The following is a 15,805-nucleotide window of genomic DNA, read 5'->3' as shown; positions in this document are numbered from 1 at the left end:
CTCTCAGGTGCATTTGAAAATGGCTTTCTCCAAAATGTCTCTGGGCTTCTGTCTCCCTTAGCTTCTCTCTCTCAGCCTCTGTGCATCCTTGCTTGTTCTCCCAGGGCGTTTCTCTCTAAGCATCTAGGGGTCCTCTCTTAATTTCTCCAGGAAAAATTCTGGGCTTCATCTCTTAGCTTAGCATCTCCAGACATCCTGCTGTCTGCATCTTCCAGCATCTCCAGGCATCTGGGTCTGTGTCAGCTATTAACTTCCTCCATGGGCAAACTCTGGATTACATATCTTAGCTTCTCTACAAATGTCTCTCTCAGCTTCTCTGAGCTCCTTCTCTCCTTGAGGTCTCTTAAAGGAATGGGCAGGGTCACACCTCCATGGAAATAATTTAATCAAAAGGTCTCACCTGCAGTTGAGTGCGTCTCATCTCCATAGAAACACTCCATCAAAAGGTCCCACCCCACAAGATTGGATTAAAAGATCATGGCTCTTCTGGGGCCCACAACAGTTTCAAACCAGCACAGGGTCCAACCAGGAGATTAGGAAGAAGTAAAAGATGAAAGGAAATGCAATTTAGTTCCCCAAACTCTAAAAACCAGATCAAACTTAGTAGATAGCATCTGAAGATATAAAATGATCCTAAGTATTTAATTTTGGGGATTTATGTCTTTTAGGACTCTAAGGGTGAATTTTTAAATACCTTTTTAAAAATTATGATAGTAATACATGGTTATTTTAGAGAAGATTTTTAATATAGAAGAGATAAAATTATGAACTTTTGTGTTCTGACACCCTGCTCCCCCACAAAAGCCAAGTGGGGGTCATATCAGCTTCTGTATGCAAAGCACCGCTATCAAAGACCTCTTTCACCCCCGGCTCCCCTGGGCTGCCTCAACTTTAGCATCAAAGCCAACATCATCAACCTTTCTTTGCTGACATATCTGATAAAAGCACCATTTTAAAGTCTTCCAGTTGCCCAGCCTTCCCTCATATTTAAGTCCTGGATTTTGAGTACAACTAAGTATTTCCCTGAATGCAAGGAAACAGCCCATGGCTCCTGAACAAGACAGAAAGAAAAGCCTAACCTCCATCAAAACTACAATCCTCAGATTAAAATTTCCCACTAGCCATATTCCAGCATTTTCCTCAGGACCCCTGAATGCGCTTCAAAGTAGCGCTTTCTTAAGTTTACCATTTTGTTGCCTAGTGCAATTAGGCAGCACCCAGGGTCCTCATTAGAAGTCATGTTACTCCTATTAGAATATTATTTGAATGTCAATATCTCAAAAAAAATAGAGGAGGGGAAAAAAGGAAGTTTACAAAATACAGACTCCAGTTCAAATTTTATTTGTATACAAAAATATATTATAATGGGATAAGCATATTACTGTTTCCAACTATATATAATTAATTACAAATATTTTCATAAAAGCACTTTAAATTACAGGAGAGCTATGTTTTAAGAGAAAGTACAACATTAGCATGGGTCGCTGGTTCTAATACACCGCAAAGCAGGTAAACAAATCAGTTTCACTGTCTAAATTGCCAAGAGACGAGTCCAAAGGCTGAGCCTGAAAACAGCCAGGTGGTAGGTGAGCTTTCATCTCCGTTCTCTCCCGCAGTAGGTTCTAGTAGCCGACTTTACCCGGTCCTTGGAGTGTCCTGAAGCTTCTCTCTTTTGTAAAAGAAGGACCCAGAACTTCTCCTTGTTTCACATGCCTGTGAAGAGGAGATAAGTAAAGTTAGCCATTCACGAAAGTTTAAAAATCCTATGCTTAACCAGGTCACACTGTCTCAGACGTGCATCAAAGTACCAAATTTAATGGCAAGTTTCCCATGTAATTATATCTGGTTAACTGGCAAGACTGGACAGCCGTCTGCAATTCCCATGAAGCAGGCAAGCTTTTTACGTGGGGCTAACACAAGTTGGGCTGCAGTAACAATAATCTCTGTCAAAACAGGCCTTGTTCTTCTGATGTGGGAGGGTAGGGCATGTAAGAAAATAGACAATAAAATTTCAAGTAAATAGAGATGATACAAGACTTTCTAACCTAACATTTGGGTCAGCCTGGAATAGCATTTTTAAATGACCAGCTTTGGATCTAATTTTTCAGATTTCACCTGGCTATTTAGCAGAGTATCACATAAAATACTCCACACAGAAAATCAAGACTTTCCCTGAAAAATTAAGGGGCTGGGACAAAATCCTCCAAGCCCTCTCTGGGACTGAACAAGGGCCCGCCATGAGACGAGCTGCTGAAATTTCCACCCCAAAAGCTCAAGCTGGTCCTTCTGGCTTTCGCAAACATGTCCTTTTGAAATAGGGTCTGTAGCGGGGTTCTCAGGGTCCCTTCCTCTAGACTGTATTACAGTTATGATCTGATGTCTTCAGTTGCCAAGGTAATATTTTGGGTCACACAAAATGGAGAAGCGTGAGTGTAATTCTGAAATGCAAAGCAAGGTATTGAGTATTTCACCCAGGCCTTTTAGTAACTGGCATGGTCTTTGGTTAGTGGGTCTCCCCAAGTCAACTTCCTTTTTGGGATCCACTGCTTTAGAACACAGGTCTCACCAAGCCCTTGGTTCTAATGTGGGAAAATTGCCCTGGACCTTGCAATGGAACCTTCTGGCTTCTGAGGCTAATGCTTGTGGGGTCAATCAGTTCATTTCTTCTTGAAAAGCCTGGCAGGCCATCATGATGGAAAAGCTCCAGTCCTGCTCTAACTACTACTTGACTCTCCGTTTCTCAAACAAAACACCATCGTTTGCTAGTGGCCCGTGCTCACCGTTTGGAAAGGCACAAGCCCTACTTCAATGCCAGCTTATCTGTAGAATTTCCTGCTGTGCCACCAGGCTCTGGTTTCTAAACCCAAGGAAGCTTCTAATGTAACTTCCTGCCCGGAGCAAGCTTGTAAATGTTCTAGCATTTAATCAGAGGTGTCGGTTGGTTTTCTGTTTAATTTTTTAATACCAGTCATGTACTCACTTGCTAATGTTCTGTCAAGGTCAGCAATAAAGTCTTCTAGCTCTTTTGTGTCTCCCAGTTTGGCTGTAAAAAAGAAGATGGAGTTCAGTTTCCCATATCAAAGACAGATGACTCCAGCGGCCAAAATGTTGCTCTGCAGACGCACGGTGGTGTTTTCTGTGATTATGTGACACCATTTTGCACCTGTCCATCTTCAGAGACTTTCTGAATGGGGTCCTGTACCAATTCTGAGTGTCCGCCCCTCTGTGTGGCTACAGCAAACCCAGAAACTGACTGTGAAGTCTAGCCTAAATATTTCTTTCTTGGTTGTTAGTTCATTCCTACATCCCCTACCCAGCCCAGGTAACCCAGAAGAATAATCTCCCTTCACTGCCTTAAAAGAGATAAAGAATTTGGTGGATTTTTAAAAATTGTGTTGAGATTTGAGTGATCAGTCAAAACTATACAGTAAGCATGACACTGTAGGGATATGAACCCAGATTCTGATTTGCCTGCTGTACCTCCTTCCTGGTGCCTTTTTGTTTTGTGCTTTCCCTCCACGGCAGTACCGAAGCCCTCAGAGCCACTGTCCCTTGTCAAAATGGGACAGGAAAGGCAGATCCTTCTTCAGGTGTGGCCTGAGCCTTCTGATCCCCCATCCAGCTGCAGCACAAGATAACGAGCCCTATCCTGATTTCATTCTCTCCAGATCCTGAGAAACATCATTACTTTTTTTCTACAGAATTCATCACTCATGCCTTCCAGGAAATGCACTACTGGATATTTTTATTAATTAACCCCTATTAGCTATAAATGGCTCATTGTTCCTAGCTTTTAAAGTCAATTTGCCACTAGGGGCTTTTTCCCTTCCTCTAGTTCCTACCTCTTTAGGATCAGGTAACAAACCTGGGCATGTTCTAAGCCACTTTCTAGACTGTTCTGTCTCTCTGAACTCAACAGATCCATTACAGACCAAGGGCTGAGTAATGGCAGAGTTCCCAGTGGCTGCTAATGATGCTGTGTTGAGAAGAGAATTTAAAAACAGCTCTTTTGAAAAAGAAGGAAGTTTTGCCTTAATGCCAGAGTGGGAAAAGTGATGAAATCATCATTTTTTTTTTTTCCTAGCTGTGTTCCATTTTTATTGCATTCTGCCACTATTTTCAGCAAGTATAACTTTTCCTAAGGAAAAAAATCTTTTTGTTTTCAAAAGGGCACTTGTGCAATATAAGAGAACATTCAGCTCTCCAGATGGAGGCACCCTACTAGTTCCAAAAAATGAGAAACTGTGCCTCTGTCTTTAAAAACTTTTTAGGGCTATAAATATCACAGTGGACACAAGCGCTGCTATTTTGAATTGTGTGAAACCACCTCTTGTCATAATGAAGACCCCATTTGATTGCTAACTTGGTAATCTGAAAACACTGGTTAAGTGGTTAATGCAATAAAAAGAATCCCACCTTCTGCAAAGTCTAACTGCTGAGTTTTAACTTCTAGAATCAGCTAGTCTGGGCGTCTGCTCGTGAGGAGCCTGTCATTTGGCACACAGTCTGGATGATGCCATGTGAGAGTCTAGAGCCTGTGAGTTTTCTTTCTCTCTGTGAATCTGGGTTTCCTGCTCCCCAGCTGTCTGATTTAACTGTCACACTGTCGTGAGAAATGACAAATTCTGCTTCACACTGCATTGTACTATTTATTGTTTTGCACATTTGAAAAAGATTGGATTGGGACAAAGGGGAAGAGAGAAGGGGTTGAGAGGGGGAGGAGACCCAAAAAGCAAAAAGCCCACACTCCAATGAATGAACTCACCTCTCCGAGGACCAACGGTGGGAGAGAGCAGACCTGGGGTCGAGTTTGTAGGAGAATTCAGTTTTTCATCACTGAAGCTGAAGCTGTTCCTATAAAGTGAATCAGCACCTTTTGGGAAAGAGAACACGCTCATCAGAAATGTTTTTCAGTCTTTAGTCTATGAAAAACCAACAGCTTTTCTCCAACAGAAGCAAAAGGTGTAAATCTATAGTAAAGAAAACAGGTCCATTTCCAGATGTTCTATTATGCGCAGAAGTGGCGTGAGACTGAGGAGGGTGGACGTGAACAGGTACGAGCATGTGTCTCCAACGAGGCACACCAAAGGCCCCTTAAAAAGAAAGGTGTACTTGGGTCATCACGAAGAAGGCTCCTCTGCCAACACGCTGGGCCCACTGGCCAGGTGTCTAGCTAAACCGACACGTGGCTGACTGCGGGGTTGGTTGGGGATTTTGGACATAAGAAATCATCTTTCATGAACATGCCCCTGAAGCCCTCTGAACCCCCTAAGATACAAACACAAGGTTGGCTCTTATGACTTAATCCTCCCTCCTTGCTCAAGGGAACATCTTTGTATGGTTTCCTGAGATACCGAACCCTAATCCTACACTCTGAGGATAAGCTAGAGGGTCACTGACAAAGACGTCTTCTCCTGGAGGTTCAGTGTCCTATAGACACCAGGAGTGGTTTCGTGGCTTCCTCCGTTCTCACACCCCCAGGACCAGAACGGTGGCAAAGCAAATGTCCTGTTCCAGAAGCAGACCAGGGCTGGGAGTCAAGAGGACCAGCTCCGCCACTAAGTACTCTGGAGCCCTTTAAGCACAATCATCAGTATCTCTGGGCCTCGGCTTCCTTACAATAAAATGGGAAGGTGGATTAAATGATCCTCAGAGTCCCTTCCAGCTCTGAAATTCTGGGATCCTCTTTGCCAATGACACGCCAAGGGGGAGGAAACCAACCCACTACCGGCTCAGCAGAGCGTCTGAGACACAGAAAAGAGCTGCTGGTGGAGCTCTTTGTGCCTCAAAGGGCACGAAGGCGGAGCAAGCAGCGGAAGCAGGATGTTGTGACGGGACGGCCCTCCTGGGTAAAACAAAACATCACGCTAACCAAGGTGGAGGCAGAGAGGAGTATGTGAACGGTTCTTGAGGTGAGAAAGGACAGCTGAGTAATGAAGTTCTGGCTGGCCCTCGCCTCTTTGAGATTCTCTCTTTGATCCAATTACCTCCGGCTCAGGGGGCACAAACATCTTTGTTTGGTCCCCTTAACTCAAAATGAACCTGACTAGTTGTAAAAGATAGGCACCAGGTAAAAAGAATCAGAGTTTTCAAAAGCCAAGGTTTCTAGTCCCAAGGGAATGCAGCTTCCACCCTAAAAGGCTGCTACAACTTCTCAGACCCCTCACCTGCCTTTCTTTTCTCCCACCCTCTCCTGACCAGGTAGCCCCAGCCACCATCTTGTCTCCCTGGTCTACAGACCCATCTTTTCCCACTTTCTAAACATGCCCAGAGACCCTTCCTAGCTGACCAACCCTCAAATCTTCCTTCAGAGACCCATCCCAGGTCACCTAAAAGGTCACAGATCGGCCACCATCCTTGAGGGCTTTGATGATGAATGCCTACTGAACTTTTCTCAAAAATGCACTCCTCAGAACACTAATGCCTTGAAAGAAAGAGTTCTGTGATCACCTAAATCTCTTGGAGATTCCCATTGTTTATTCCCACTTTTACGTCCCTGAGAAGTTTTGAAATAAAGAAACCAGTTTAGTCCTACTTCCCAAGTTGACCTGACCACAGGACACTTTTTGTGTGTGGCACCCCTGCTAATAGCTAATATTTCTCAGGACACTAGTATTCTAAGTGGAACTTGCTTTAGGAAACCCTTCTGCTTGGTTTTTCAGCTGAGCCCACCTCCAGAGATTTTTCTCAAGGGAAAGCCTTTCCTGTTCACACAGGAAAGTGGCCGTGTCCATTGCAGACCCCCAGGGAGCATTACTAGCCTTACTAGGTGGTATGATGATAAACAACAGGAGAGAACTCTTAATATACATGCAATAAAAGTGGAAGAGTCTTCATCCGCTGTTCCACCTGACAGACAAGTCTTTACCAAAGGATGAAGCCCCTTGAGCGAGTGGCAGATAATTTCATGCTGGAGATGTTCTCCATGGAAAATCAGGCAAAATTATTCATTCATACAGCAACACTTGTAGGGTAAGTGTGAATTCACACTGTGTAAAACTCTTGTCAGTGTCATGAATGAAAGCATATTTTCAGTGATCCCTCACTCATTCCTTAGCATTTCTATTCTTATGCTGAGGAAGCAACTAAGGTCAATTTAAGAAAATCTTCAGCTGTATTTCACTTCAGAAAATTCAGACTGGAAAACAAAAACTTTATGTGGACCCTTTAGCATACAATTCTGCAAAGAGTCAAGAATTTTGAATAAGACTGACTATTGAAATTATGTAGGATGACACTGTAGAATTGAGAAGTGGCATGGGTCTACTGAATGCTGAATTTAGTAAGAAGTAACATGAAGTGAGATTAATTCATTAGGTCAGAACTTGCATGTATGTAAGCAACAAATATTGTTGTCTAATATGTTGGCCACATTCCAGTTTTGTTTTTATGCAGTTCTAAACCCAAAGATTCGAAACAATCAGAAAATAACTTTGAGGGTTAACTCAAACATTTAGAAAACAAAATCATGATTTTTAACTTTTATCTTAGTATTACAATATATATGTTCATGGCAAGGGTGAAAAAACATGAATAAATAAAAGCACTGTAGAAATAGAGTGTATGGTACATAAATAATCCTCTTTCAAAATACCATTTAATACTGCCATCAAAATTGAAACAGAATTAAAAATTAAACTATTTAAATAAAAAAAAAATAAAAGCAGTAGCCAGGAGAACCGCCTCTCATCTAACTTGGGAATTTTGTTGGGATAAGATGATACTAGATTTAGGGCAAGAAAACCGGCCCTAGAGAGGCCAGCCTTGGGTCTGGACTCCTGAGCAAGAAGGAAGGAATACGAGACCCTTGGAGTATTGTCCTTGGCTCTGAAGGGCACCCAAGAGCCTCACCCCATCCCAGGCCCACAGGGTGCCAGGCCCGGCCTCAGTGGCCACACCTCTAGCCTTATCTCCCAGGAGCAGCCAGCCCCGCAGAGCCCCTATCACCACACACCTCACTCCACCCCACGCTGCCCCACACACCCTGCCTGGGGCTCTGTCTCCATATCTACTCTGCCCCCAATGTCTGGTTTTGTGTCCGCATGTGCTCATCCTTTGGGAAGGAAAAAAGAAAATCACAATTTGTCTGCCTCACAGTCAAGTAGACCACAAGCTCTTGAGTTTTCAGGGTAGTAATGATCTAGATATAGAAGAGGCCATTCGCCCAAAAGAAAGATGGTGGGGAAAAAGGAATCCAGTATTCAGGAAAAAGCTCGAGGTAACGCAGGTGGTTTCGGGATACTCTGTGGAGAAGGAGCCATAGTGCCAGGATATCTCCACGGCTTACTTCATCCTTTAGAGCCTGGTCGCTTGCTAAATGCCTTCTCGATCCAAGTATTGCCCTCAAACTCAGAAAATATAGACAGATTTAACTTAACTGATGAATTCAGTTGTGAAACAAGCCATTAAAATGGTCAGAAGTTGCCTCCTACTGCTAATGAACTCATTCCACTCCCACGATGAGGGAGAAAGAGAAAACACTAGTTACAACATCTATATACATAAACACAGAGGCACATTAGCATAGCCTGTGCTCACTCCCCCAGCCAACCACACACACACTCGCCCACACACTTACTGACATCCCTGCTCACACACATGCTCAGTCACATTTGCTCACACTCATCTCACACACTTGCTCACACTCACACTAACATACCTGCTCACATATGCTCACACACTTGCTTTCACACACATGCTTGTTCACAGACACACTCATTCACACACTAACATACCTGCTCACACATTCGCTCATGCACACACACACACACTCGCTCACACACTGGCTTCTTGCTGCGCCTTCACTCATCTCTTTCTGTGAGGTCCAGTAAACACAGTCTGGGCTGAACCTGCCTCCAGGGCTCTGAAATATTTCACCAACAAGAGGACATTACCTCCCAGCATCCTTGAGCCAAACCTATACCTGTGGTTCATTCAATTCCACCCTGTGGTAACATTCTACATGTGTCATTCTTGCCAATGAACAAAGATGAAGACAGCAACCTCAGGAGCCCCTGAGCCACCGGCCCAGCAGAAGCCACTACTATGGAGTGGGCATATGGCCCAAGAGGGCCTTGAGCAAGCTGTGCTGCGTGCACCAGAACCTCGGCCTTCTTTGCAAAGCTGCACAATAACCCAGGTGTCCTGTGTATGGTACCTTTGGTTTTAATTATTTTATTCTGAAGTTCCTGGCAAAATGGAGAACTGCATGCCCAGGAGAGGAAAGGTCATCAGAGAGAATCAAAGAGAATCCGGAGCCCAGGCTTCCTCTCTGCTTCAGACAGTGGCAAACTGATTAAGAGAAGTTTATCTTCAGAGGTGCCCTGGAATAAACCTCACAAGTACAGACTACCACCACAGACCTCACAGAAGTGCCCCAAGTTCTAGAACTCTCTGTACACTTCCCCAATAAAATTTCTTTCCCTGGACGTTGACTAAGCACCTGTTGTGGTAGATTAAAAGGCGAGCAAGGCCTAATTTTCTCTTCCGTTTACTCCCCTGGAACTCTGGTCCTTGCAAAATAACAGCCAGTTGAGCTGATGAAAGGACAACGTGTGTCACTGGCTGATGGCATGTTAATAAGTGGCCCCACGCAGAGCCAGGTGCTGCTATCAGTGGAGGCGCCTTGGTTGGGAGAGCCTTGGCGGGTGGTAGGGCTAGATATGGGAGGCCTTACAACATCTACTTCAAACAGCTCTGCAACCCCGTCTCACAAGCATCTCATAGTGCTGAAGTCAGGAACTTCAAATTCAGAGACCAAGTTATCTAAGACACCATCAAAAGAAATATGAGCATATTAAATATACAGCCATCTCACTTTAGGAGCATCAACAGAGCTTCAGAAACAGCTGCCAAAAAAACAGAGGGTCATGTTAAAGATAGATTTTTTTAGTTTGGGGGTGGGGAGAAAAGGTAATTTGGAGTTAGCACTGACATGTACTACTCCAGAGGGAAGTAAAACCACAGACAGTAAACCTTGCCCAGAACTCCTGTAAATATAGAACAATCCCACTCGTTGAAGGCAAGCAAACTATAGTAATTAACTGAGAAAAAGAAAGCTTTGGTCCTGTTTTCCCTTTTGACACAGAGAATGTTGGGGGAGGGTCTCTTGTTCAAAATCTAAATTCCACTTAGCAACAGACTCACTAAGAGCGGGATAGAAGAAAGAGCCTCATTTCTTGGTTTCCCCACTGCTGCCCCAGTTCCTTCTGGAACGGCTCAGTCCCTCCAGACACCTGGCCAGTTGCCCGTCAGAATGAGACTGGCCCCCACTTAGAATTCCTAACTGGTACCAGGGCTCCTAACTGGCTGGAACAAGGTCTGGTTCTAGGCTCAGTGGTTCCTAAGCCAGATCAGCCACTGATACCCTATCCCCACCCCCCACCGCACCCCACCCCCCAGGGCACAAAAGGCCCCACTCCCAGGAAACAGTCTAAGCAAAGCTATGCAGACACTCTGGGTCTTGCACATGCTAGAGAAGACAGCTCCTCGTGCCCTAATGTGGTTTTACAATGTCACAACAGCCCCAGCACACACAGTAGATAGACTTCAGACCTTTACTATTAAGTAGCAAAGCACTTCTCTCTCCTGGGAAAATAATGTATGTGAAGCCCCAAAACATAAAAGACAGAAGAAGCTCATATCACCTCCTAAAGTTCAAGTCAATGCTGTAAACCTCTAATCTGATAAAGGGAATCGGTGGAAACATAAATTAACATATTGGTTAAAATTTGGTAAATAATGAGCTAAAATTTCACTGAACACATTCAGGAAATCATGACGGTTTTTTTGCAGTTTTGAAAATGCTGAAAAAGCAATGTATTTTTAAAAATGAATTCAAACCAAAGATTTTTACAACTCCCAAAGCATCTCTGAGGCTCAAGTTTGAAAAACCCTGACCTAGTTCCTAAGGGCTTTTCCTGCTGAAATGAAAAATCACTCCCACTCAAGGGCCTGATATTACCTGTTGGAATCGGAAGACCGTCTATCTATAGGAAAGGAACAACCCTCTTTAGAACAACTATCAAAATGTGACGTTAGCCTACAATTGTTATTTGGTCCTTTTCACTTTTTAGGAAGCCTCCTGAAAGCATGAACTGGAAAGAGTATTTCCTTATTAAATATCCATTCTCCTTCCCTATCTAAGCTAGCTTGCTTCTTTGGGTAGAAGAAGGAACGCCTATTTTTTTCCTTCAGATGCAAACAACTAACAACTTTTTTTTTTCTAAAAGAAAAGGTAGGTAGGGTGGGATGGTGTGGGTGAGTGGAATGTTTTGGGTGTTCTTTTTTACTTTTATTTTTATTTTTAAATTTTTATCTTTTTAGGAGTAATGACAATGTTTAGAAATTGATTGTGGTGATGAATGCACAACTATCTGATGGTACTGTGAACAACTGATTGTACACTGAATGATTGTATGGTATGTGAATGTATCTCAATAAAATGGAATTTAAAAAAAAAACAAAAAAATAAAGAAAAGGAAGGGTTCTTCAAAAAACGCAAACACTGTTTTGATCTATCTTGTAAAGTGAGTATATCTTCAGAGTGATAGAGCTGTAAAAGTTAGAACAAAACTCAAGGTAACACTGTTTTATAACCTCATACATAACATGTTCATGCAAGAAAACTGGCTTGAAGATCTATGTTATATAGCACAGTATGTGCATTTTAATGTTTTCTTGAAAGCATTAAACAGCTAAATTTTCTTCCTCATCTTGAGCGAATGGTTCTTTCTAATAGCACTACTAAAAAATAGCATCCTTTCCATTTAACAGCTTGAGAAACCAAGGCAAACTCTTCAAACAGAGCTCTGGCAGGGCTCAGCCTGGGCTTCACTGATTCTGCTGGATGAGCCTGGAAAAGACAGCCTTTAAACACAACCACAAACACAACTCAACATGCCCCCAGTCTGCGCTTGATGAGACTTTGGTCTGTTCCTGAGAAAGTGAGTCCCATTACGGCCAGCAATCCACAGCGATGGAGCAAGCCCTGTAGTTCTCCCACTTTATCAGAAAAAATGGAGATGACAGTGCCTACCCCAGAGGGTTGTGGCAGAGATCACAGGAGACAACACATTCAAAGCACAGCTAGGAGGGCAACGATTGATCAACTGATCATGAGAGCTAATGAGTAACAATAACAGCAGTCACAGTATGGGGTTGGTAAAAGTGAGCTGCTCCTAATCGTTTTCCTGGTGGAGCTCCTGTGGAGGAGCTAAATTCCAAGACGATCTACCTTTCTCAAACATTGTCTTCCACAGGAAAACATTAAACAGGCAAATGAGTATAAGGAATGTCTGTGCTTAATTCTTGGCAGCAATTAAGATACACACATTATGCTTCTTTAAGAAATTACTATTCCAATACACACAGGTTCTCCTGAGACTATTTCTGACCAGTCTTGTGGGGGACTGACCACACACTTATAGCAAAGAGCAATGTCATCTGAGCCTTCTTTTGCACCTTGACCAGCCCTCTCCCCATTACTTCTCTAACCATCAAACTAAGGGTTAGTTTGTTAAAGTTAACAGTTAACAAAAACAGAAAGCAAAATACACACACACACTATAAACTCTGAGAAAGCTACAAATTCTACCCCAAATATCTTGCCCCACCCCAAACGACTAAGAATGTGTTTCTAGCGCCTTCCATTTGACGCTGTTCTCTACAATACAGCGGCACCACACAGAAGACCCCAGCTTTCTTTCCTGCCTGGGAGGGAATTTGGTTTTTATGAATAACTTTCTCCATGTCCCAGGAGAAGGAGACATATCAAAGTTTGGCCACAGATATTGAGATCTATTTCCAAAAATTGAAGATTTCCCTTTGAAAGCAAGTTGAAAGGGTAAATTCACATAAGGAATTAATAACTGGCTTGGTCATCAGCAACAAAGCCCAAAAATTCAAAACAGACAATCAGCACCCAATTCCACTCCCTTTCACCCCAAAAGCTGCAGTTTGGTCTAACCTTCAGGCAGGGCTGCCAAGGAAACTCAAGTTGGAACTCAAGTCTCTGGCTCAAATCTGAGCAGGGGGGTGAGTGCCCCTTATCCCCTTTCTGGATAATAGCTCATGTTCAAGTCTAGGACTGAATCTTTCCCCAGTGACAAGGGAGAGCTCCAGATTTCAAAAGAAGAGAATCACAAGTAAAGGTCATTGCTTTTACTTCCAGGATCAAGAGCAGCAAACGGGGTGAGATTCATGCTTGGAACCCATCTAAGGGATTAAAGTCTCAAGAATAAGCCAGAAGAGTTTAAATTTCCCTTTACAAATAAGTAATCCAGGATTTGAAAATGAATTATCGTGCTGTTTGATACCTAAACAGGTACGTATCCATAATCCTTTCAGGAACTATGACTTCCTGCAAAAAAAAATAAAAATAAAAAAATCTGTCTCTTTTGGTACACAGTTGTTTAGGACAAAGAGTCCCTAGAGAGGTTTTGACTGTGAGGGGTCACCAGGAGGCCATCTGCATGCCCAGCTGCTCTCTGGCTCCCCCTCCAGCCTGGGTGGGGGTCAAAGGCAGCAGCCCCTGTTTCAAGAAACAAGGAAAGTTTCTTAACTACTTGAATTCAGTAATGCCAGGGATTCTTTCAAAACTGCAAGCAATGGAGCAGCAAGTCTGAGAGCTCAGGGCCAAAAGAAAGCACAAGAAGTTATTTCAAAAATTCCAAGAACAGGCAGTTTATGAAATCTTTGCTGGTTTCACAAATGTCTCAATATTGTGCCCTCCCGTGGTTATCCACACCCACCTCTGTCTCTAACCCTGTGGCACTTGCTCCACATCCTCTGGAAAGTTTTGCTGAGAGGGGAGGGGCAAGGAGAGGAGGGAGGAGACTGTGGAAAGCCCTGGCTTGTGACTGTTTGGTTGTGACAAGCTGCTTAAGCCCTCATACCTGACACCTGCAAGGTGACAGGTAGACCAGCTGGCCCTCCCAGAGCCTGCCCTTGACTACGTTCGAGGACCCTACAGCCGTGGATGTTCAACCCTCCAGACGTCCCCAAGACTCCGCTGAGCCCCGCCGCCTCTGTTTACAGATGAGCAAACCGAGGCCCGAGCCTGGAGTGCTCCTCAGTGGATCGAGACCCGGGAGCCGGGAGAACTCCGGATACTTACTCTCCGCGTCGCTGAAGCCGCTGCTGTCACTGACGCTGGCGCTGCTGCGCCGCTTCATGCGCTCCAGGTGCTTCTCGTAGTGGAAGTGGCGCTCGCGGAAGGGCGACGAGAAGTCGGCCAGCACCGCGTCAAACTCGCACAAGGCGTCCGTCAGGTCCGCAGCCGCCGCCGAGTCCAAGGCCGGGGCTGGGGGCAGGGACGGTGGGCTCAGGCGACCGGGGCTGGGGCCGGGCCCATCCCGCCCCGGGGCCAGGAGGGGGCCGCCGCCGTTCCCGAGGGTGACATTCCCTGCGCGCTTGCCAAGGGCCAGGCACTCGGGGGCTGCCTGTTATCCTTTCATCACCCCGGCCAGCCCCGCAGGGCGCTCCGCTATCGCGCCGGTTTTACAGATAAAGAAACTGAGCCGAGAGGTTGCCGGCCAAAGGTCACCCAGCTGAAGGGCAGTCAAACTCTTCCCCACGCGCGGTTGGGGACTTTTCCCCACGCCTGCTCCCCCGTGGGCGCGAGAGAACCCGGCGGCGGTGGGAAGACTGAGTCAGGATGTGCCCGTTACGTGTCCCGCTCAGGTCCCCGCGTGGGAAGGGCGGCGAGGACTCGCCTTCCAGCGCCCGTGGAACGGAGGATCCCGCTGGGGATGGGGTGGGAGGGAGGAGGCGGGGTGAAGGGACAACACGGGCCCCTCTTCTCACGCCCCACCACGGCCCCCACCTGCGGGGCCGGGGCTGTAGGGGACGTCGGGACCCCCACTCACCTGCGGCGGCGGCGGCCGCGGGGCTGCCCTGCGCGGCGGGCGGCTTCATGGGGCGGGCTCGGCCAGGCGCGCGCGGCGTTAGGTGCTGCGGGGTGCAGGGTCCCGGGTCCGGGGTCGGTGGCGACGTTCGAGCTGGAGCTGGGGCCGGGACGGCTCCGGGGGTCGCTCTCCCTTCCGCGCTTCGGCTTTGCCCGCGTGCGCTCCGCGGGGCGCGCTCCGAAGCGCACGGTCAGATCGGCGGCTCTGTCCCCGGCGCCGCCCCACTGTCTTATAACCCAGGCGCCGCGGGCGGAGGCAGGGCGGAGTGGGGCGGTCCCGACCTCCCCGACGGGGACGTCCCTGTCCTGGAGGCACCGCCCCCGCCACACGCCCGCCGTGGAGCCGCAGTGACGCTGAGTCGCCGGAGCCCGGGTTACAGCCCCAAATATTTACCCGCCGCTTGTCCCGCGCGCCCTGACAACCCGACCCACGGAAGTGTCTTGGCCACAGTTGGGGGGTCACCAGAGCTCCGGAGCTCCCCGTTGTGTGTCCTTAACCTCTGCGAGTCTCAGTTTCCTCATCCGTGAAATGGACGGGGAAATGCTGAACCTCCTGGAGTGGCTGCGAGGATAAAGGGAAAGCGTCCCCAACCCATTTCCCCAAGGGACTTACAGCATTCGAGGAGGACGGAGTGGACAGGGTGGGAGACGAGAAGCAAAGAAATCCGTGGAGTCCACGCGGTTACGAACCTTAATTGCTTCTATCCCCGAACTTGGGGCTGAACTACCGTCCTGGGCGTTCCGGCCAACCCCGGCTTCATTCCCCAGGAGTTTGTTGGGGATGGGGGTGGGGGGTGTGTGGAATGACTGCGTAAACGCAGCGCCTTGGACGTGGCGCCTCGCGGTGTCCACACTAATGGGCCTGCTTCAGCCCCTTGCGGGTCATCCTGCACGGCGGCC

At 46.4% G+C, this 15,805-nt stretch overlaps 1 protein-coding gene across 1 annotated transcript; it reads right to left on the bottom strand.

Annotated features, from left to right (window-relative positions):
* Positions 1 to 1,320: 1,320 nt before the first annotated feature.
* On the bottom strand, positions 1,321 to 15,129 carry RGCC (regulator of cell cycle). The gene is made up of 5 exons (XM_037800063.1): positions 14,868 to 15,129; positions 14,117 to 14,302; positions 4,766 to 4,873; positions 2,981 to 3,043; positions 1,321 to 1,713 (listed from the first exon to the last, which is right to left on the bottom strand). The coding sequence occupies exons 1-5, from the start codon at positions 14,914 to 14,916 to the stop codon at positions 1,706 to 1,708; spliced, it is 414 nt and encodes a 137-aa protein (XP_037655991.1). The 5' UTR covers positions 14,917 to 15,129; the 3' UTR covers positions 1,321 to 1,705.
* Between the last annotated feature and the right edge of the window lie 676 nt (positions 15,130 to 15,805).

Source organism: Choloepus didactylus, chromosome 12 (genome assembly GCF_015220235.1).
Source record: "Choloepus didactylus isolate mChoDid1 chromosome 12, mChoDid1.pri, whole genome shotgun sequence".
In the NCBI taxonomy this organism is placed as follows: domain Eukaryota; kingdom Metazoa; phylum Chordata; class Mammalia; order Pilosa; family Megalonychidae; genus Choloepus; species Choloepus didactylus.
Note: the sequence above shows the minus strand (reverse complement) of the source record. Positions and strands in the feature narration are given on the sequence as shown.